The sequence below is a fragment of the Rhinocladiella mackenziei genome (genome assembly GCF_000835555.1).
Source record: "Rhinocladiella mackenziei CBS 650.93 unplaced genomic scaffold supercont1.4, whole genome shotgun sequence".
Classification (NCBI taxonomy): Eukaryota; Fungi; Ascomycota; class Eurotiomycetes; order Chaetothyriales; family Herpotrichiellaceae; genus Rhinocladiella; species Rhinocladiella mackenziei.
In genome coordinates this window covers 3,188,415-3,210,985 of record NW_013550601.1, presented here as the reverse complement: position 1 = coordinate 3,210,985, position 22,571 = coordinate 3,188,415, and the positions used below count along the sequence as shown (strand labels likewise).

Here is a 22,571-nt window from a genome sequence, read left to right as displayed (position 1 = left end):
TGTTTGTGGCACTCAAGTCCAATCTCTCATCGGAAGAGAGCTTGGTCCAGCATCGGCCCAATCGACAGCAGCTATGCTGCGGTATGCCAATCGGTCCATTCGCAGCCTTTCAGAAAGCAACAGACCAATGATCGAAATTGTTCTAACAGCCTTCACATTTTGGCAGTTGGATATGTTGTCCGGGAAATACAAAAGCGCCATGATGCATATCTACAGTGCAATGAAAATTGCGAAGCAGTCGCCAAAGGCATTCTCTAGCGACGTTCTGGCTTTACATTTCGTTCATGGGATGATAGAAGGGCTTCAAGATCCTCTGGATTATGATAGCTTGTTGGAGTCTGTCTCTGAAAGCGATCCACCCGCCGTGAGGAAAGTCAACGCTGCTACCAAATTGTCGCATGCATTCAACGAGTCGCGAGGAGCGATGCTCGCGACAAATCCAGGATTCTCGCCATTCTTGATCAAACGCGACTGGAGATTCAGTGGGTGATGATGAAATGGAAACCGCGAGAAGAATATTTCCTGTGGTTGGAAAAGGCGCCGATTGCCGACGTCGATACTGTGATTGCTTTGTCAAACACCAAAGTCACCGGGCTCTTCTCAAAAGTATTGAACGATATGGATCAATATCTCATCAACCCGGTGGGATTCTCGATTGATAATTGGGAGGTCGACATTGCAAGAGTAACAATGATGTTCATCACGGGAACTGCTGTTGACGACTTGATATTGAGGCAAGACGCGATGGAGTTCACAGAATTTGCCAGATGCATTCGAGAACGGCGAATCCGGGAGCCTGATAGAACGCCTTCGTGGCTGCTAATCTCGGAAATGTATCGGCCCCAGGATGTTCGATACCTTGTGCATCGCTGAGGGGGGGGGGATAGTCCGAGCCATGGCCATCGTGGACCAATTTACTGTGACGCCGGCACGAATAGGCTACCGCCGTAAAGCGTTTATGCCCTTTGGCACAAGGAATCTGGAATGTTGGTCAGGGTTCTTTGAAGCTTGCCGGTCAAGACTGGACTTTGAACTGAATGATTCGTGGCAAGGCCACTATCCTGCATTGACAGACATTTGTTGCCATCTTGATGGATGTGAGCAAGATGTATTTTTTGGTATCGGGCAAGTTGTGATGCCATTCTAACAATCTATTGCCCTAAAGATGACCGAGAAAGAGAATTGGGGCGGCTGAACGATGAGCGAAGGTATCAGACATGAGCATCCTAGCGGCTGTGGATATAAGCCTAACATTGACACATATTGATATTCCATTTCTGTGCCTTAGCATCAATTGACGATCTTCACCAATGCCGTTGTCCGAGCAGTCAGAGCGAGTATGTGTTGATATTGGAACCCGCCTAGGCGCTCTTTGTGCATGTTGCCATTTGCCACGCCAAACCCCCACCGTACATCAGTCTTGGCATGAAAGCTCTTCGTCCGCTTGCGCCTTTCTAAACTTACTCTAGCCGCAGAAGATTCAAAGGCCCATGAGAAATCAAAATGCTCCTAGAAGACCAAAGATTCCTCCATGAGGACCTCGAACGCCTTGAACAAGGAATAACGGATCGTGTGGCGGAAGAACCCCGAAATGTATGTCAAGGACCTGTTTGGCGTAAGATCGCATGTTCTAACTTCTTCCCAGATCAAAGACAGGTTAAATCGCGACCACCAAATAAATGGTTTTCTCACACGAATACAAGAACAATCAAAGCGGTTGCTCGATATTTACAAAGATGCCGAGGGTCTTCGCCTCCAAGAGATCCAGAGCCTTTCCACCGGCGACCCCTTCGAAGAATTCTACAAACAGTTAGAGGAAGTCAAGGATTTTCATCGTCGTTATCCTAATGAACCTGTCGAGAACCTCGAACGGGCGTACAAGCGCAGGCGGCCAGAGGAGGGAGAAACCATCACCTCTGAGATCGACAACATGTTCACTGGCGAAGAGTCCAACGGTAGATTTCTGGACCTCACATCCCTGCATGAAGACTACCTCAATCTTCCGGGAGTCAAACGACTGACATATCTCCAATATCTCGACAACTTCGATGCCTTTGAGCCGCCGCGCATGCCCATCAAACGGCAGAACAAGATCACGGACGCGTACCTGAAGTACGTCGTGGATTTGGCTAGCTACCTGGAAGGATTTGTACGAAGGACAAGACCCTTAGACGACTTGCCGAAACTCTTCCTTCGACTAGATCGAGAATTCGAGACCGCTTGGGAATCAGGTACAGTGCCGGGTTGGACAAAAGATCAATCTATGACAGCGACCACAGCAGATCCACAAACCGAAGGTACAGGATCTGGGGTGTGGTGTCCCGATTGCGAAAAGGAATTTAACAACCAAAATGTTTACAAAGCCCATCTCACGGGTAAAAAGCATCTGCGCAACGCTGAAGCCAAAAAGGCACAGGCCAACGGTTCTACAAGCGGCATGTCCACGACTTCATCAACATCCACATCTCTCTCTGGCACACAACTGAAAGAACGCGTGATCGCATCGCACGAGTCTCGAATCCGTGCCCTCGCCGACCTCCTCTCCAACGAACGAAGCAATACCCGAGTCAACGTCGAGCGCAAGCAAGGCATGACGGAGCGCGAACGTCAAGCGGAGCTAGATGCTCTTTTCGCCGAAGACGACGCGGCTGTAGCGGCTTCTGAACGTCGCGCCGCCGGTGCTCATGGTGAAGACTCTGGCTCCGACTCCGACAGCGACGAGAAGATCTACAACCCACTCAAACTGCCTCTGGCATGGGATGGCAAGCCGATCCCTTACTGGCTGTACAAACTGCACGGCCTCGGCGTCGAATTTCCGTGCGAAATCTGCGGAAACTTCGTGTACATGGGCCGACGAGCGTTTGACAAGCACTTTGGCGAGGCCCGCCACATCTACGGCCTCAAGTGTCTGGGCATCACGAGCGCTGGCACCGGCGGACTGAGTCTGTTCCGCGAGATCACAGGCATACAGGACGCGTTGAACCTATGGGAGAAGATCAAGCGCGAGAAACGTGAGAAGGAGGTCAAAGAAGACAGTGTCGTCCAGATGGAGGACGGCGAGGGTAATGTCATGCCTGAGCGCATCTATTTGGATCTGCAGAAGCAGGGGATTCTGTAAATTATTGCATTTGCGTACATCGGATATGCTTGCCGGGGCCACCAAAATGGACAAAAAGAAATGGAAACATAATTACAGTTCCTGGGGATCCTGATGGTAGGATTTCTTGACGGATTGATGATACCCCTAGACTCCAGTATAAGATTGAGCCGGTTCTCACCTAGAGTGAGAGCTCTGATGGCTGAAAATCAAAATAAAGTACCCAACCCACAACCAGACAACCATCATTAATTGAAGTCACGTACCCGGTTCGAGTTCAAGGGCTGTCTTTAGGCATCGACACCCTCATCACTGACCCTCGTGTTCCCATCACTGTGAGCAATCCCCTCCGTACTGGCTCTGGCGCTCCCGATACCACTGCTTTCCCTTTCCTTTTCACCGATCTTGTCCTTCTGTCTCTCGACTGCGGCCGCCATCTTGACTTTCTCCAACAGCTCCCATCCCTTGGCAGCAACCTGAACAGCCCGCTCGACAATCTGATCAAACAGCTCTTCATGGTCCTTGTAGAAGCCGCACAGCATGAGCTTGCACAGACTAGTCGTAGCGGTAGCGCGGACTTCGTCTGGGAAATTCTGCGAAAGAGCCTTGATGAAAGGAGAGAGGAGGGCTGGGACATTGGTGGTTGCCGTGCTAGTGTTGACGTTATTGTTTGCTGCTTCGCCGTCAGCAATGGCAGGGGGCGACGCAGCGCCATCCGTTGTATTTTGGCTCAGTGAGGGCCGTCCTCGAGCGAGCAGGATGTCGCACAGGATCTGGAGTGCCATGACCTGAAGTGCTTCGTGGCCTTTTTTGAGCAAGAGTGTGAACAGTTTCATATTCTCGTCGGCGAGTTTGGGCTCGAGTAAGCAGCATAGACCGAGACATTGCACGCCTCGCTCACGGATTAGGACCTCGTGAGAACGAACGGCGGGGATGACCAAATTGTCGAACATCGTGCGTAGGTCAATGTTGGATTGCAAGTTGCCGGCCACGTTTTGTAACATGCACTGAGCAATGTGGAGGCATTTCATGTTGATGACGATTTCCTTGATGGCTTGGGCTTCTTGTTCCTCCGCAGTGAGATTCTTGTTCCGCTTGCTTGGGCCGTTGCTGTTGTTCTTGGGCGTTGAATCAGCTGAATTGCCACTAACTTCGCTGCGAGCAGAGACGAAGCTGTCTTCGTCGTTTCCCTCGTCCTCGAGGTCGGAAGACGCGATGTTATCGTGGACTTCAGCAATTGCTTCGAGGACGACGGAGGTGAATTCTCTTTCACCGGCCGCGTCAGCATTGCAGACGAGTCGCAGGGCCTCCACTGTAAGTCGAGTGCATTCTTCAGGGAGATCTGCCATTGAAAGTGCATGGCGCAAAAGCGAGAACATCTTTCTCCTTCCAATTTCATCCGTATAGTCCAAGGTTTGAGCAATGTACAGGAGCTGCTCAACGATGAATTCCTGCTCTGCCTGTTCGGCCATCTTTTCGTCGGAATCAGATTCGTTTGCATTTTGGGCCTTGACAAGGAGGTCGTTGATGTGCTTCTGAAGATGAAATCCCAGTCGCGTAACTTCCGGCATCTTTTCCTCCAGTATGGAGTGACATTTGGCATCTTGTTGGCAATAGTCATTGAATGTGCGCGCCATAAAGGCTGATTCAGGGGTTAGATTCTCCCAAAACTCGTCGTCGAAGACAACTTCGCGACGATAGTCAGGCCGGCCCGCCCAAAATTCCTTCATCGCTTCACGGGCGATGCCGGCCTCATTTCCTGTGTTCAAAGTATCGATTCTTTCCAACAGCTCCAGCAATGCAGGGATGCTTGGATCATGAAGCTCCTTCTTTTCTTCTTGGGATTCATCAGATTCCTCAACTCTGGACCCCGCACAATCCTCAATCCATCGCTGACTGAACAAGCGAGCAGTAGCTCGGCGAACCTTCTCATCGCGATCTCTCAAACCCCATCTTAAGAGTTTTTCTCGCATTGACAAGGACAGGTGTCGGAAATCACCCAGCGATGGCAGAAGTTTCTCATACAATGCCCTTCTCGTTGGACTGTCGCGATCTCTGGCCCGCTCAAGCAAATAGGGTAATGTCTTGGGCGTGATTGGAAGATTTAGCAGGAGAGCTCGTCTGACTTCGGCATTGGTGTCGTTTTGCAAGACATCCAGTAATTTCTCAAGCAAGCCTGGTGCCAGGTCTTCATGCGAATCCTGCTCCTCCTCTTCCTCCTCCTCCTCCTCCTCCTCCTCCTCCATCTCATTCTCTACCAGCCGCCCTAGTGCTAGAACCGCCTCCAATCGGATAGCAGGTACTCTGTCTCTCAGTCTCTTGATCAATTCATGTCTGATAACCTTGTACAAGTCATCGTCAATGGTGCTCAGCACACCCAGAATCTGGGAAATGACCTGGGTGGCTCGGTATCGGACGGTTTTGTCTTTCGCACACAGAAACGGGAGCAAGGCAAGTAGAATAGAAGACGTGGTTCGGCTTGACGCATTGTCTGAACCGAGGTAGATTGTGAGGAATTTGATGACCCGATTGCCAGCAACTTCGGACTTGCTAACATCTAACAGACGGAATACGCATTGTTGGAGGTGTGCATCGAAGTCGGGGTTGTTTTCGAGACGACGCAGGCGCTTTGCCAGGGATTTATGGATGTGGCCAGCAGACGAGCGCTGAGCGTCGGAGAATATCTCACCAACCGACATTGTTGAAGTGCTCTAGATAGGAACGAGAGAGGATGAGTAGGTGTTGTCGTCGTGGTCATTCAGATGTAAACATGGTTCTGTTTACAAAAACGAAGGACCAAGCCAATCAGAATTTTTCCTGGGTTGCTATGAACCTTCTGCGGAAAAATAGTTTATCCGGTACATCACGTGGATTCTCTCGCCCACTCGAGCCATTCTCGTCCAAACTGGCCCAAGTCCCTCGTTCGCCGACGTTGATCGCCAGGTACTTGATCGAACTTCCAGTTGCAGTCGGTCGTTTCCACGGGATGTCAACATTTCTTACGACGGCTACACACTTCTATTCGTTTCTACTCTCAACAGCGATGGAGACATGTACCCGAGCCAAAGGGAGATGATTGCTGCATATCCGAAGTACTATTCTTCTTGGGCGTTACGATCGACAATGATGCATTTTAGGGTCGACAACCCAGTCACCGGCCTGTCTATCAACTTTATGTTTTTAGAAATATGATTGCATGCCTCGTCATAACTTCCAACATATGCCTAACCGGGCCTCATTGTGGGTCCGAGAATACCATGCTGAGCATAACACCTGAAGCGGTCATCCCTTAGCATCCCATTCGAGTCCGACCCTTTTTCAATCTAGAATTCAACCGATTCTTTTCGTTTCCTCTGCTCCTCTAAGCCTGTAACACCTGTTTGGACCGTTATCTTGTTTGCGGCCACAGCACATGCCCACAGAGGTCGAGGCTAGCGGCCAATCAATAAAAAAAAAATATCGTGATATCGGTTGTCCGCACCGGTCGGATAACGGCGCCGTGAACTCCTGTTCTCACGAAGGTACGTCAGTTGGGCACAAAGGACAAATGCATGTCGACCTAGCCTCTCTCTTGACTCATCTCTCTGAGCCAGCCGAGAGGAACTTCCTGTCGCTTGATCCAATACCCCTATCAGGAGAATTTCGCATTGGTTACGCTCAAATGGCACAGTCTAGCCCTCGAAACTATGTGTGTCATTCCTGTTGTACCACAGATCATCTGATTTCGAAGCAATGAAAGCTTTGAATTTTGGTCAGACATGATTTCAGCCAGCCAAACAGTAGCATGCGAATGACCTCGTGGGGGCTTTGCATTTTGCAATCTCGAGTCTCACCAAACTCATGTGATTGAAAACCCGAGTTCATGCATACTGTGCTTTGACCCCTTGTTCAGTTGGGCATGAATCGAGGTCAGACAAGAACCTGAGTCGCTAGGCAAAGCACGCGACGAATTCCTGGACAAAGTGAGGCGACCAAGAGCATCACAGCAACACTGGGTCAAAGCCAATAAGCGTCCGGCCGATGTCGCGATTCCTGCGTCTAAGTCTTCGCTAAGGTGGTTCCCATAAGCGGACCAATGATGCTGATGGACATGGGGATTGGCCAAGAGAAGATCATGAAATGTTCCAAGTTGGCCCCCTCCCCCGGAGGGTACCAGTGTCGCAGGGCACGATCCGCGCCAGGGGCCCCCCCGGGCAACCTCTGATAAGATGGGCAATGGAACGCCCGGAAAGTGGTATCTCTAGGCTAGAAAGAAGGCCAACAGCGAGACTGTCAACAAGGGCAGTTAGCATGGGACTTTCTGCAACCCATCAGAGATCAAAGCGAGAAGCCATGGGCTCCACGATCAACAACAAAGTCTCCGATGTTTTTGGAAAGCCTGTCACCGGCTGTTTGCCGTCATGTCCGAACTTCTTCGCAAAATGGTTATCCTTCCCCTCCACTCTACCAAGCCTCTATTCTTTGATCGCCTTTTTCCTTCCCCCCTCCCCAAAAGGCCCATAGCCCAACCGAGAGTCTCTATATCACCCCCCCAAAGTCATCCCAACTTTTCCTCCTAAGGCTTTCTCACCATTCTTTACTCTTCACCACCGCTTCGTTTCCGCCTTTGCTGAACCGCCTTTGAAAATTTTGGTAATTTCGTTGCACTGTTCCACCAATTCTACTACCTTGCTATTAACAAATATGTAAGTAGTTGATTTTGGGTGGGAGAACAACTGACATCGAGGCCTCCGCTGACTGACGCGTTCCCAGATTGGTTCACCCAACAGCCTATTCTTCTTCTTCTCTCTTCTCCAATCGGTAATCTTTGGTCAGTCTGGTGGACAAAATGGATTCTGGTACCCTCGTCGGAGTTCTTCGTTCTTGTCGAGCAGTCTACGACCAAGACCATCAACATCTCTCCCCCGAAGAGCGTGAAGCAGGTTGGTCCCGATATTGGGATTCCATCGGCGCCGCCGTAAAGGGCTCCCGGTCGACTCAAGAATATGGTACCTCTGTTCCCCAGAAACGAACCGCGTCCAGTGCGGAGGCTGTTGGTATGGAGCCCGCTACCAAACGTCCTGGCCATGTATGTACCCCCATTGTCTATTCTCTTTGCTTGGTTTGACGGATTGAGACCCAAAAGGCGTCCTTGGCATCTTCGGCTCCCGCGGTTCCTTTCCTCGAGCGACAATTCTCAGAGCCTGTTGGTCTATCTCCCTCACAGAATCATCCAGGTCGACCTCCAGCGCGTCCCTCGCCTCCTGTTCAGACTTCGGCGACGACTGGACCCGTTCCCATCCCTCGCCGCCACGGTGGACAACGACGGATGTCCAACACTGCGTCCTCCCCTAATCGATTCAACGGATCCAACCTCACTTTCATCAAAGAAGTGCAAGACATGTCACCGACCGACTATCTCGCCAAATCCCCAGAGGAGTATCGGACGCCGACGATCTCGTTGACGCCTCCGAAAATGGTGGAGCGCGGTGAGTTGCCTACCAAGCACGTCTCTCAGCTCACATCACCGTATACTTCAGCAATAGAGTCACCGGAGGGGTATACCCGGATGACGACTACTAGTGATTCGAGTCTGACGTCTACGACAACCGTGTTGTCGGAGCCCATGACTCGAACGAACACAAATGATGTTCTCTGTGAAGGGTTTGGGATGTTTCGCATGGATTCAGTGTCCATGTTGAAAGGTCTCAAAGCCTCCGAGATGCTTACATCGGAGTTTTCTCCAGCTTCCGATGCTGTTGATTCAGCTCCTTATTTTTCTTTTTCTTCTGTTGTAACCGATTCTGGTTACAACGGTCTTTCGCAGTTGTCTTTTCCTGATAATGAGTTTCATTCATCGTCGTCTCCTTCTAGTTGTGAGATGAAGAATTCTCCCTCTTGTGGGAGCAATGCTTCGTCTATTTCTATTTTGTCTGAGTCTCCGTTGTCCGCTCGAGGGCTTCCACAGGAAGCGGTTCCTCGTAGCAGTAACGCACCTTCACGACCTTTGGCTCCGAAGATGGATCGTGCCGCCAACACATCCTCATCGGATGCCGAGCTACCAGAACCAAAGCTTATTGCCGTCCAAGGCGAAGACGGTACCGTAAAGCACAAAGCAGAGATCACCCGCACCGTTCGCCGACAACCACCTCGTAAGACGACATTCTGTCGATTCTGTAACGATCAACCGCAGGGCTTTCATGGTGACCACGAACTCCGCCGACACATTGATCGCCACCACGCCCAGGTTCGAAGAGTTTGGATCTGCAAAGACGCCTCGGCGGACGGGACTTTCTTGTCCAACTGTAAGGCATGTCGCACCCGCAAGACTTACGGCGCCAACTATAACGCTGCCGCCCACCTCCGTCGGGCACACTTCAACCCGTGTAAGAACCGACGTGGTGGCCGTGGCAAGAAGAGTGAAGGCCGCGGCGGTATGGGTGGTGGGAACTATCCTCCTATGGAGGTGCTCAAGAACTGGATGTATGAAGAGTTGGAGATGAACGTCAATGGCCGAGTCGTAGTTCAAGACATTGTTCCCGACACTACCTTTCACCCTGCAGCAGTCAACGAGCTCGTCAATTGTGGCTCGAACAACGTGACCGCTCGCGACTTCAATCTCGACGGCGACATGTCCCAACCGGGCATGCCGATGTACGATATCATGCAGGAACCACTCTTCTACGAAAATGGACTTCATCTCAACTATGTCAACGCCGCCCTGTCACCGAATGTTGCCTACAATCCGAACAGCTACGTGGTTCCTGACGACCCTCCCTTCTTCTAAATCTACGAAGCCATGACTGATGATGAGTACACGTGACGATGGAGGACAAGCAGTCTTGTACTTGAATTTATGTTCTTGCATGTTTTGAATCGATGTTGTCTAGGCGCCATGGCTATGCACTTTTGTCTCTTCTTCGGACACTTGACGTTCAGGATTGGGCATGGATTTCAGACTTCCCAGATTATTGTTGTGGGGTCAAGTCTTTTTTCGAGCCGGACACAGGAGAATGGCATTTTGCAAGACCAGTTGGAATTATTGTATTGGAATATGGAACATATACTGACTGCCATCAATGGGATGTTTTAACTTACTCCTTTCGGGTGCGGAGGATGGATTGGATTTGGCCTAAAAGTTATCTTATTACGAGTTTCCAACCAAGATTCTATCAAGTTTAGTCTTTCATTCGCTTTGTAAAAAGCTTGGTGTTGCGTCGATTGCCTCGGGAACAGTATTTCCTTCAGTAGCAGGGCGAGGACAGCCCATGTGGGCTGGGCGGTCAGAGAAGCGGCTAAAGGTTTTGGCCACCAACGGCGAGTAGAAATGGACGGACGACGCGTGTTCGTTCAACTGGGGGCGCCGTGACACAAGCGACGAGAGATGGTAGGGAATGATTGGTGGAGTTTGATGTTGGTTTGCCTCTCAGTTTTGTGGCTCAGTAGGTCGAATCGAGAGTATTTTGCTGCATGTTAGGCAATTCGAAGAAATAGAATATAGAAGTCAGTCAGTCGCTGGATTCAGACCTCCATATTTCTGTACTTAGATGCGGACGATCTCCATCTCAAACAAACCTGTGACTTGATTGTAATCATCATCATTCCAAGCGTCGGAAAGGCGGCATCCGCATCACCAGTTGGTTGTCAGTTGGGGCTTGTCCAGCCCCTTCCAAAGAACTCACCAGGCCCTTCAGAGCCAAGCGCAGTTAAGCTTTCACCTCCTCGTATCAGGCGCAGACAAACCCTCGACCCTCTTTTATTTCTTCCACTCTTCAACCATCCTACCTCCCACCAACTGCGCATTCAGCAGTAATTTTGTTCATTGACATTTCCTTTCACCCTCTTTGACACTCTCTGTCTACAATCGCCATGTCCAACCAAGGTTACTACCAAGGTGGCCCTCAATATCCTCCGCAGAGGTGAGCTGACTCTCTGGACACACTGCAACTGGGGTACACTGCCCGTTCCGTCCAATTTACGCCCTGCGATCATCTATCTTCATCTTAGGAAACGAGAGGTCGACGGCCCTCAATACATACCATTCTTCATTCTTGCAACACCTTGTACCATCATATGATTCTTTGTATATTCACTGACATTCCTCTCTTCGCAGCTACGGCGGCGGATATCCACCCCAAGGGCCACCTCCCCAGGGCTATTACCAAGGGCCTCCTCCTATGGGATACCAACAAGCTCCTCCTCAACAGGTCATTGTTCGCGAGAAGAAAGATCGAGGATGTTTGGGTGCATGGTCAGGAAACGAGCACTCGTCTTCCGTGACACACGCAGCGGTCGCTAATAGTTTTCGACAGTCTTGCCGCCCTCTGCTGCTGCTTCGTCTGTGAAGAAGGATGTGAATGTTGCGCCGACTGCTGCGAATGTTTCGCTGAGTGTTGCTAAAATGGCAACATGAAGGGGGTGGGGTTGCAGGGTGAATAAAATCCATCACAGAAAGGAGATCATATACAAAGTCCAAGATTCCTCTTCATGGCACACCCAGCACGAAACGACTTTTGCAACTAGGAATCGGTAAAATGTTTCTCAATCAGTCAATGACGACTAGGTTTCGTGAAACGATGTCAACGTACCTACGACGGCCCATCTGCCAGTGGTGGAGTTGAGAGATAGTTGTGCGATGAGTTTTTTTCTGTTTTTCTTTTTTCTTTTTTTTTCCCTGCTTGCCTCGTGCGCCTGTCGGCTGCTCAAAATGCAGGGCGGCAGCATTCACGGAGTGAAAAGCAGCTATTACAGACTGGTTACTTGTGTTCAGTTCTGAGTTCAATGAGAAGGCATTTTCATTTCAAAACAACCTGCCTCTCGATGTTTTCTCCAAGTGCCATTCCAGTTTCTCAGCCAACGGACAAGAGAGGTGGCAGAGATCGGCTTCCCATCGGCACTGAAATATGTTTGCAGATTTTACGTGTTGACTTTGCAGTCACTCTTCTTCTGCATCTCTCTATGGAAGTGCTAGATTACACAGGATACGGCATGGGGGCATGCAGATTCGATTGCCAGCCCCACCCGAAAATCCAGCCAGTGGCCAGCCAATTATTTGCGAATCCGACGTGTCAGATTTTCTGCCCGCTGGTTTTCTGCAAGCGACGAGTCTGAATGGCTGGGATAACTCTACCCCAGCCTCGCTGAGACCCTCCCCATTTCCCCTCGAGCAGCGAAGACGTATACCTTGAATGAGTATCCAATTCGACAAAACAAAGAAATTCTACTTGCTGAAATGGTATCAAGGACATCGAATCTCTTATGCATTTCAAGCTCGGCCTTACAATTGCGGATCCTGATTGGTCAATTGCAGAACAGCGGCGTATCCGCGAATAACGGGGTTATACCGGCCGGCCTATCCACATCAGATTCAACATATCAATATCACGAACTGGAATAGAAGGGAGGCTGCAGTTTTGTGCACAAGACTGCTTACACCAGCGGTTTTGGGCCCTGATTTTCTTGCAGCGGACTCGGACCTTGGAGGCGTCCTTCGATGGCTGAGCTGGTTCGAAACATTCAGTTTCTGGGACATTTGATCTCAGCACTCTCTATTTTCTCCGACTTCCTCGCCCATATTTCCTTTTCTTCATACACTCACATCTTTGATCTTCGTGTTCTCTTTTGTATCCCATCACTCTTGTGGTATCTTTTAATTTCAATTTCAGTCGCTATGGAATCCCAACGACATGACTTTCTTTTTGTGAATCTTCTCGGGAATCTGCAATGTCATTTGCTCAGCTCTTTCCTTGTCGCCAACTTTGATTCTCTTTTTACTTTATCGCAGCTGTGGATCACAGTAGGACACCTCCATGAAAGGATACGAACGCCGCCGCCTGGATACCATATTATGCCCCGCTTCTTCCATTAGGTCCGACGATTTTGAGCAACAATACATGGACCTGATTGACCAGTTCTGACACCGGAAACCTCTTGTCCAAGATTTGGTCACTGATTAGCCATGTCCTGTCGCATGATGGGCTTCAACCACCAATATTTGAGGCTTTGGCTGCCACACTGCGACAAACAGAAACTCTCAACGACAAAGAGCTGAGTGGTGAGCCATGATAAAGCTCTGGGAAAAGCTGAGCTCCTATGTCGACATGTGACTCCAATAGAACTCAAAACCATACCAGCGAGCCCTCGACATTCTGGCACCTTGGGTCACGACAAGTGACCATCGTCAGATCCCCTCTCACTCTGCAACATGACCTCCGTCACGCCTCGCGGGCAAAAATGTGCTTGTTCAATCCCTCATTTCAGAGCACCGAGAGATGATACCTCCGTATACCGAGAGAAAAGCCATTTCCCCATCCCCCAACGAAGTGAGCACATCTGAGAGCGTCTCGTCCGGGAGCAAGTTGGAAGAAATTTCACCCTTTCAATTCTGCCTGCAGTCTTTCCTCCGCTCTATCTTATTGCAGGACGTGTCTCCCAGTCCTTCCCGTTCGCGACGACTAACACCTAAACGGGAATCTTTGGCATGAACCTAAACACATCTCCGGCACCAGGATTGGCCAGTCTTTCCACCTTCCAAAAACCAAACGCTGGCAAATGTAAACAGCACCGACTTGCGAACCTCGACCGAGAATCTTATTGCCTCACTAAGCCCAAACAGTAGTATTTCCCCCCAACCCCCCGACCCTCCCGGATTGTCAGCATCCCGCTCATCGTCGTCATCCCGTTGATGATGTTTGCCGGCCCATTTGGAAGATGGTCCTATCGATCTGCGACCCGATATGGGGTTTACTGGCGTGTCCTGATGGTCATATTGTCCCCCGTGCTCCGGGGCGGGATTCTATTATGTCTTCCTATCTTTCGACACCGAGTATAACTATCTCATCAACCACGATTTTTTCCGTCGATTTCGGCTGTCAGCCACACGACATCGGTGGCAAGAGGTACCTTCTGGCCGTGCGATCGCAGCTCCCACTTTCGATTACCGGTGAGGATAGTTTTATATTCGTCCAAAGTTTGTTCTAGCCGGATAGCGCGACGGCCATTACAAGGCTGGAGCCGGCGGAGAAAAAGTTGGTGCAAGTCGCTTGCAGAAACTGGGGGGGAAGATGTTCTACGTGTTGATAGTTCGCATGTTTGAAGGCATCGGCCTCATGAGCAGGGACAATGAAGCTGAAAAGAAAAGGTGAAGACTGAGGGGGCAATTGATCCCCGGGGTGACGGGAGTTTTGCGCCGCTACTATGGGGACGGTGCACGATACAGGGGACATCTGCAGGGCGACTTGCTCCATAAACCACATTTTTGAAAGCACCCCAATTGGACCACAAATGCTCATGCCCATCGTGTTGACTGTCTTCCAAAATTGAACATTTCATTTGAACAAAGCTGACTTCAGGGAATGTCTTCGACAAATTTTCGGATCAAAATTGACGATAAAACAACCCTAGGATAGGTAGGGAGACTTAGCTGAGTTCGAGTGAAGCGTTGCCAATTTGAACAGTTGTGGAAAGACCATTTCTGACTATGAGAGGTCGTACCCGGATTTTAATCGTAAGAAGCCCTGGCACGTGATATAATCACGTGATAAACCTGTTGGCAGACCCTGCGGTACCTGTTACGTAGCACTTACCCCTTTGACCCTACTCGGTAGCGAACAAGCAGGTGGGAAAGCAGGTCTCAAAGCAGGTCTCCAAAATGATCAACACCCAGCAGAGTGGCACAGTAGGTCTGTCCAACGTCCTATCAATTAGATGTCATTGCAACTTTCAAAGTAGCATATGATCCAGGCGGATTGAAGCTTGATACTAAGGTATTTGGGCACGGGGCGGCTGTGAACAGGATGCACTTTTCTTGCGCTAGAGCTGTTACGGTTAGCGCGGGAGCCTTTCTGTACAAAGGCAAGGCTGAATCCACATTCCGCGAGTTCATGCAGCTCAGTACTCAGCCTTGCTGGGGTTGACTCCTACAGCATAGCCCACTACAGAGAAGACTATATACTGAGGCACACCACCGGCACGCAGAAAGATGGGACATCTCTCTTTTCACGACCTCAGCTTCACACCGCTCTAGGAGCAATGGTAATTCTCCACCTAAAAAGATCCTTCGGCTCAAACACCGTACAAAGCAGAGCAATCATCAGCATCGTCATCTTTGTCGTATTCTTCTGCTTGGTAGCTAGCTACTTTACCATTCTCAGACAACGACATATTTTCTGCCGACCACGAACCCGATACCAGTCCAAGCCGAGTGTTCAAGACGTGGAGGACCAATGGACCCAGCAACTACTTCACTCCAACGACTCCGTTGGCTGGAACGCACCGCGATTATCAGACCAACACATCACAACACCTGCTAAAGCACATGTCGTGGGTAATGACGGGCACCCTCAAGGCCCTCCTCCAGCTTACCATGTCTGATCTCATTCTCGACAACACCAACACTCCGCATCGAGCCTTCACTTGAAGCTTAGACGCTTCCGCCATATTGGAAGAAATCAGGCATACCTGTCATGACCTTTCACGACGGCACGATAGGAGGAATTCTGATTCGGAAAAGGCGGAGCCTTGCAACATACCAATGCCGTAGATTCTTGTAATATGTACCACGGACCATGTATCAGAGACGGAATGTCTTCCCCCAAAGACAGCGCAGGCCACCCCCACGTTTTCACGCATCCGAATCCAGCAGCTCTTCCTTTACCGCCGTCTTCATCTTCTGCTTTTCTTCCTTCTTCACCAGTTCAATCCCATCCTCAATCTCCACCTCCCTTTTCTCCTTCCTGACCCGCCTCTCCGTCGCCTTCCACCCCTTGATCTCCCCCTTACACAGCCCCGTGCCAGCGAGGTCACACTCTCCACATCTTCTCCCAACAGGCAAACACACCGTCTGCCCCAAACCAACGAGCATCTTGTTGATCTCATGCCATCGATCCCTGGGCAGCCAGCCTTCCAGCCACATCCTCGTCTCCTCAGGCGTCTTAGTCTTATGCCAACCCCAAAGATTCGTGATGCGATGCACATGCACATCCACTCCAATACCTTGGTCCACACCCCATGCCGCAGACATGCACAGGTACGCCATCTTAGGACCCACCCCAGGAAGCCGAACCAAACCCTCGATCGTATCGGGGATGTCAGAATTGTATTCCTGTTTCAAAATCGTCGCTGCCTGCTTGATGTACTTTGTTTTATTGTTGTGAAAACCGACTTTCCCAATCAATTCGTCCAGGTGCTTTGGGTCGCAGGCGATGATGTTCTCGACCGTGAGCGACGACTGCTGCTCTCTGCCCTCGGTCGCAGGTTGCTGGGGAACCAGCTCCGTATGGAGTCGATGCATGGCGGCCGCCGTGACGGTGTCCTTGGTCTGCGACGACAGCATCAACGCCGTCAGCGTGTGGTATCTTTTCTCCCGTGGCGGCGCCGCGTGCCAGAACAGTTCTTCGCACCCCATTGTGTCGACGGGCGCCGTTGGGTTTCGTTGCCGCATGGCTTTGATCGTGTCGTATATCTCAGACCAATTTGAAGGAGGAATGATGTGAACTGCTCCTGACGGCGAAGTCGTTTTCCGAGCGGGAATTTTGGGTTTGGCTGTGGTGCGACCACTGGGCGGTGTTGATGATTCCTCTTCGTCCTCATTCTCTGCTTTGATCTCACGAGGTGATGTCCAGGTTGTCTCCTCCGTCGTTGTAACCACCGTCGCAGCGACAGGTGAATCAGCGCCCAACTTCCTCTTTCGATTCGGATGGATTGATGTGCTCAAGACATCCTCGATGTCTGGTGTCTGACTGACCTCTGTATCTTCTCCATCTGAGGATCTTTCCGTCTCTTCTTCTTTCACTTCGACATCTTCATTGCGTCCCACGGCAAAGGAAGCGATTCGTTTCGCACTTCTCGTCGTTCGACCGGCACGTGCATTGGGGGAGAGAGCGTTGAATATCCTGGTGGTTTCTTGAGAGATCCTGGACGTTCGCATTTTTGCTGCGATTCCGTATAACGAGCACCTGCGACCCCCAACAACCTTGTGAAAGCAATTAAAGAATGTCTTGATATAATTCTTGCAGATCGTATTGGCCGCCGGGTGCCCCTTGGTCAATTATATTTTAGCGCAACAATCCCCATAATTTAGGGTGTCACCTCGGCTGAATACTGACAACACGTTCCTAGCATCACAGTGACTTCTCTCTCCCCCAATCACCATACGTATTCTTCCAGATATTCTCCTCCTTTCGAACTTATAACCTCCGAACCGCTGCATCTCAACCAGTACTTCTCTCCCTTTTCAAACCGCCTTCCAGTCACCATGTCCTCCACCCCGCGCAGCAGCAAAAGCAACTCCGCCAACAGCGCCCTGAAACGTCTCACGCACGAACTACAAGACCTCCAAAACTCCCCCAACGAAGCAGTCCTGCACCTCGGCCCAGCCGATGACGAGGACCTATTCCAATGGGAAGCTGTTCTCAAAGGGCCCCGCGACCCATCCTCCCCTTACCACGGTGGCCTCTGGCTTCTCTCCATCATTGTACCGCCAAACTACCCATTCGCACCACCCAAAGTTCAATTCATCACTCCCATATGCCATCCAAATGTACACTTCCAGACCGGCGAGATTTGCCTGACGCTATTGAGCGGCGAGCACTGGGCACCTAGTTACACGGTTAGTACGACCATGGGGGCAATCCAGCAGTTGCTGAGTAGTCCGGGGCTCGACAGCCCGTTGAACGTGGATATTGCGAATCTCTACCGAGAGCATGATATCATTGGCGCGGAGGGACTAGTGAGGTTTTGGACTGGTGAGAAGAGGTGGGCGGGTGAAGGGAAAGCGGGTTGGATTACTGAGAGGAGGCCTGGGACGGGTGGGAAATTAGGTGGATGAAGTTGAGACGATCCAAAAATGATTGTGAGTGGTGTTCCATATATGGATTTCCTGAGCTTGAAGGGCTGGATGGATTGGATTTGCTTGGATTGTGTTTGGATCATTGAGCGAAAACGCCGGAATCAGCATCAAGGGTCAAGTTGATCTCAATAGCAAGGCGAAAGGTGGAATGCTACGCATATTCTTTCAGGACCAGCATATCGAAAGTTTTGTCTTCATATTATTGGACACAAAAATTCAATGTTTCTCATATGATTCATTAATTGATAATTGGAGCATTCCCTTTTCTTTTTGCTCTTCCTCTAAAGCCTAAGCCTGATTCATGTGCCATCTCAAATCCAAACATCTCATGCTTTCTATCCCTACCAACATCCTGACTGTTTGGGCTTCTAGGGCCATGTGATTGATAGGTTCAATCAAATCCTTGTATCCCCGCCCATCACATACCAGATCATTTGAGGTCCGTGCTTTGAGCATTCTTACAGCAAATTCTGGTTCACTGATTTAGGCCATCGTACGTAGAGATGATAACATCCACTAGGATTTCAAAGAGCAGCCCAAAAAAAGCACACGTGCTGACGGAATGGATCCTAGATTCCCCAACCTCCACGACTGAAATGGATTCATCCTTTCGAAGGAAACATGACCAGTAAATCAGTGAATTCTCAATGCCCTTGTGCTGTGGATGTGGAGTTCTTGAGGGAGGGAGGCATGATTCGCAAAGTTGGACCGTGTGAGAATCAATAGCTTGTCCTAAGAGCCCTAAACTGGAACCAAGCTCCAGCTCGTAAGCCCGCTGTAGAAGGTGCATTCGAACTCCTTCTGCCTCGTTCACACAGAGGAATGTAGTTTTGGGGGAGGAAGGATTTCAAGAAAGTTGTCTCGATGCGAAATCTGCCAATTCGATGGGCAAGACCGTCTTGACGCGCTCAGGTATTCTTCTCTTTGACGTGAAGAGAGTCTCGCTTCCTTACCTTGGCCACAAACAGCCATTTTGGGGGAGGAACCAAAGAGAAACTCGTTAGTCGACGTCCCAGATCAGTCGTCATTCCCTCACGACGAATCCCCAACCCGGCTATGTGCATATTCTGAATTCGAAACGTGTGGTGTACTAGACGCTCTTCGGACCTGGAAATTCAGAAAATCCGGGTTCTTATGTCTCGTGAATTATCAGCATACTCCAGACAATTATCAAAGCCCTCTAAGCGGTGCTGAAATTCTCCCAAAAACGTATCCAATAGTGAGAATTCCCACTTGATTCTACTTTCCGTATGCCGTTTGAAGAGAAAGAGCAAAAAAAAAAAAAAAAGAGGCATCTAAAACCACAAGACTAGATGCAAAGAGGGTAGTGTCCCATTCATCACCGCCTGCTGCGGCTTTCAACCGTGCCTCTTCCCAACACCCGAGGAAACGCAGACTTGTTTATACAAAATGGCGCCTCCCAATGCCCTGCCTCCTTCCGCCTTTTTCACAACACTCCTCACCCTTCTCTCGCTCGAGCAAGACTCCGAGATCGCAGAGACGACTCTCCTTCTTTCTTCGGCGCCACTGAGCACTCTTTCACGTGCCGGACTTGCTATCCTGAATTTGTCAATTCAGTCCCTGAAGACTGGACTGGGAGGTCGTTCCGTAGTCGAACTTGGTCTCGACTCTGCTATCGTGAGCAAAGACACTAAGGGCGAACTTCCAGAACATGGCATCCGGACGGGTGATATCGTGAGGCTGGCAGAGATGCCGAAGGGTACGGCGAAGAAGAAAGAAGTCAGTGAGCTGAAGGGCAAAGGTGTAGAGGGAGTGGTGATAAGGGTTGGGGAGAGGGCTGTTTGGGTCGCGCTGGGGAAAGAGGGAAATGGAAGTGAAGATGTTGAAGGTGTGCCAGATGGGAAATTGTGGTTGTAAGTAGGATCTTGATTGGGTCGCTCAGGATGTCTCACGGACGATTCTGACAAGATTTCCATTGACAACAGGGTCAAGCTCGCAAACGATGTCACTTACAAAAGGTATATTAAACAGTCCTTATATTTGTGTACGACATGACTGACAGCGTGTCCACAGAATGAACCAAACCCTGACAAAACTACTCGAAACTTCTGAATCATCATACACCATGCTTCAGCGAGTCCTTCTGGGACTCTCGTTCCCAGGAACTCCTGACATGGACAAAGTGAAGGACATTGTATTCTTTGATCCCACTCTGAATGCATCGCAACGAGACGCGGTTCGCTTCGCTCTCTCATCACCGGAAATCGCCCTAATCCATGGTCCACCGGGCACAGGAAAGACCTACACCTTGATTGAGCTAATATTGCAACTCCTGAAAGATGGCCAACGGGTTCTAGTGTGTGGGCCGAGCAACATCAGCGTCGACAACATTGTCGAACGCCTCGCACTGACCTCCCCAGGCACACCTATTGTCCGTCTTGGCCACCCAGCCCGTCTCTTACCCGGTGTTCTGAATCACTCTCTCGAAGTCTTAACACGCACCAGCGAGGCTGCAAGCATCGTGAGCGATGTGCGTAAGGAAATGGATGAGAAACAGGCTTCGATTCGAAAAAGTCGGAATGGTCGGGAACGCCGTGCAATTTACGCCGACCTGAAGGAATTGAGAAAGGAGTATCGCGAAAGGGAAGGGAAATGCATTGATGGTCTTGTCAAGGGCAGCCAAGTCGTCTTATCGACACTCCACGGCGCTGGAGGTCGTCAAGTACGGAACGAGAAGTTTGATGTTGTGGTGATTGATGAAGCCAGCCAGGCTTTGGAGCCACAATGCTGGATTCCACTGGTTTTGTGCGGAGGGAATGTACAGAAGCTAGTATTAGCAGGTGATCATCTGCAGTTACCTCCCACGGTCAAAAGCGTCGATAATAAAGACAACAAAGACGACAAGAAAGCCAAGATGAAGGAACTGGAAGAGGACCTGGCAAAATTGTCTGTCAAGGACGAAGAAATGAGAATCGCCCGGAATTGGTCTTTGGAGACAACAATGTTCGATCGACTGCTGGGAATGCACGGCCCGAAAATCAAACGGCTACTTAATACACAGTATCGGATGCACGAAAAGATTATGCGCTTTCCTAGTGACGAGCTGTACGAAGGGAAGCTTGTTGCGGCGGATGCAGTGAAGGCTCGTTTGCTGAAGCACTTGCCGTACCAGGTAAAAGAAACGGAAGACACTGTCGAACCTCTCGTGTTCTATGACACTCAGGGAGAAGATTTCCCCGAAAAGACCGAGGACGATTCAGGTGGTTCGGTCAAGAAATCGATACTGCTGGGGGACAGCAAGAGCAATGAGATGGAAGCAGCTGTCGTCGCGATGCATGTGAGAAACCTCATGGAAGCAGGACTCCGAGATGAAGACATCGCAGTTGTCACACCCTACAACGCGCAGCTTGCCATCCTGAGTTCGATGTTGAAGGAAAAGTATCCCAACATCGAGCTCGGTAGTGTGGATGGCTTTCAGGGTCGAGAAAAGGAGGCTGTCATTGTCAGTCTGGTCAGAAGCAATGCCGAAAAGGAGGTGGGTTTCCTGGGTGAGAAGAGGAGATTAAACGGTAAGTTCAATCTCCCGATGCGGTTGCGATTGATTTTCCCTTTCATTTTGACTGCTCGAAAGAGACAACATTGCCCGGTATCAGCGTCGCAGCGGAGAATCTGCAGTGGACACCATTATTCACGGCCAATTATGTCTGACCATTTGGACAGTTGCGATGACCCGACCAAAAAGGCATTTATGTATAGTTGGCGATTCGGAAACAGTGTCGAGAGGCAGTCCATTTCTCAGGAGGTGGATGAAATTCCTCGAGGATAATGCTGATCTCAGGTACCCAAATCTCGAAGAGCTGGAATTGGGCTGACTCTGCCTTGCATTGCATCCTGCTGTTCAGTGCCTGCAGATTTCGGCTATTCAGTCGAACAAAAGATTCCTAGTGACAGCGAATATTGCCGACAAATTTAAGTGTCATGGGAATTCGTGTTAGTATTGGCTCACCGATTCGACACATGAAACCAACAAAAACTCTGCATAACGACCTTGTTTCGAGAGGAAATGGTAGAGTCTGACGTGGATTGCTCCCATCAAATGAACTACATTCGTGTCTGTGATTGGGTGGCAGCTGCATAAAGAGTTGCAGTACCACCGGCTGGCGACCATTCGACCACGCGATCTGGCCGAGAATTGATTCTCGTAATTGGATATCTTGAAATCGACCAAGCATAGTGATTGCATGTTCGGTGTGAGGGCCGGACAAGTCCTATTTTCCCAGCCGTACTTTTGTTGGAGGGAATTAGGCCGCCTCCCTATTACGAAGTCTTCTGGGGGCTGAGATGGAAAAATTGGACAGCCACCTGGACAAACATTTTCGACATAAGAAGGTCGGGAATTCGGCACTCTCGGATATGGAGGATAGAGATTGCGCTGATCATTCCGGAAGGCTGTGTTTCAGTCGGCGTGGGCGACGACTTTTTACCAGAATGATCACAAAGCCAAGAGGAGGGTTCGTTGGCCTCAGAGCAAGTCCTAACACAAGCATGGCAAATCAAAGAAGGGTAGCGCTCTTCCGAGAGCAAACGCATCGTAAAAGAGTTCGAGCAAAGTTTGGGACGAAAGTTCGAAAGGGTCTTGTTCAAAGACAAACGGGCGATTGAGCCTGAGTTTGGCGAGGGCGCCTA

General features: G+C 50.1%; 8 protein-coding genes across 8 annotated transcripts; 6 read left to right on the top strand and 2 right to left on the bottom strand.

Annotated features, from left to right (window-relative positions):
• Positions 1-202: 202 nt before the first annotated feature.
• Positions 203-490, top strand: Z518_06274 (uncharacterized protein; the record flags this gene model as incomplete). Its single annotated transcript, XM_013417084.1, has 1 exon — positions 203-490. The coding sequence occupies one exon, from the start codon at positions 203-205 to the stop codon at positions 488-490; it is 288 nt and encodes a 95-aa protein (XP_013272538.1).
• Positions 491-1,503: 1,013 nt separating this feature from the next.
• On the top strand, positions 1,504-3,118 carry Z518_06273 (uncharacterized protein; the record flags this gene model as incomplete). The annotated part of the gene is made up of 2 exons (XM_013417083.1): positions 1,504-1,593; positions 1,646-3,118. 2 exons carry the CDS (start codon positions 1,504-1,506, stop codon positions 3,116-3,118), a joined length of 1,563 nt encoding a protein of 520 aa, XP_013272537.1.
• A 269-nt stretch (positions 3,119-3,387) lies between these two features.
• On the bottom strand, positions 3,388-5,796 carry Z518_06272 (uncharacterized protein; the record flags this gene model as incomplete). The annotated part of the gene is made up of 1 exon (XM_013417082.1): positions 3,388-5,796. One exon carries the CDS (start codon positions 5,794-5,796, stop codon positions 3,388-3,390), a length of 2,409 nt encoding a protein of 802 aa, XP_013272536.1.
• Positions 5,797-7,925: 2,129 nt separating this feature from the next.
• Z518_06271 (uncharacterized protein) lies at positions 7,926-9,863 on the top strand (the record flags this gene model as incomplete). Its single annotated transcript, XM_013417081.1, has 2 exons — positions 7,926-8,165; positions 8,223-9,863. 2 exons carry the CDS (start codon positions 7,926-7,928, stop codon positions 9,861-9,863), a joined length of 1,881 nt encoding a protein of 626 aa, XP_013272535.1.
• A 1,082-nt stretch (positions 9,864-10,945) lies between these two features.
• Z518_06270 (uncharacterized protein) lies at positions 10,946-11,489 on the top strand (the record flags this gene model as incomplete). The annotated part of the gene is made up of 3 exons (XM_013417080.1): positions 10,946-10,995; positions 11,190-11,320; positions 11,389-11,489. The coding sequence occupies 3 exons, from the start codon at positions 10,946-10,948 to the stop codon at positions 11,487-11,489; spliced, it is 282 nt and encodes a 93-aa protein (XP_013272534.1).
• Positions 11,490-15,698: 4,209 nt separating this feature from the next.
• Positions 15,699-17,003, bottom strand: Z518_06269 (uncharacterized protein; the record flags this gene model as incomplete). Its single annotated transcript, XM_013417079.1, has 1 exon — positions 15,699-17,003. One exon carries the CDS (start codon positions 17,001-17,003, stop codon positions 15,699-15,701), a length of 1,305 nt encoding a protein of 434 aa, XP_013272533.1.
• Positions 17,004-17,330: 327 nt separating this feature from the next.
• On the top strand, positions 17,331-17,903 carry Z518_06268 (uncharacterized protein; the record flags this gene model as incomplete). Its single annotated transcript, XM_013417078.1, has 1 exon — positions 17,331-17,903. The coding sequence occupies one exon, from the start codon at positions 17,331-17,333 to the stop codon at positions 17,901-17,903; it is 573 nt and encodes a 190-aa protein (XP_013272532.1).
• Positions 17,904-19,334: 1,431 nt separating this feature from the next.
• Z518_06267 (uncharacterized protein) lies at positions 19,335-21,711 on the top strand (the record flags this gene model as incomplete). Its single annotated transcript, XM_013417077.1, has 3 exons — positions 19,335-19,798; positions 19,871-19,903; positions 19,959-21,711. 3 exons carry the CDS (start codon positions 19,335-19,337, stop codon positions 21,709-21,711), a joined length of 2,250 nt encoding a protein of 749 aa, XP_013272531.1.
• Between the last annotated feature and the right edge of the window lie 860 nt (positions 21,712-22,571).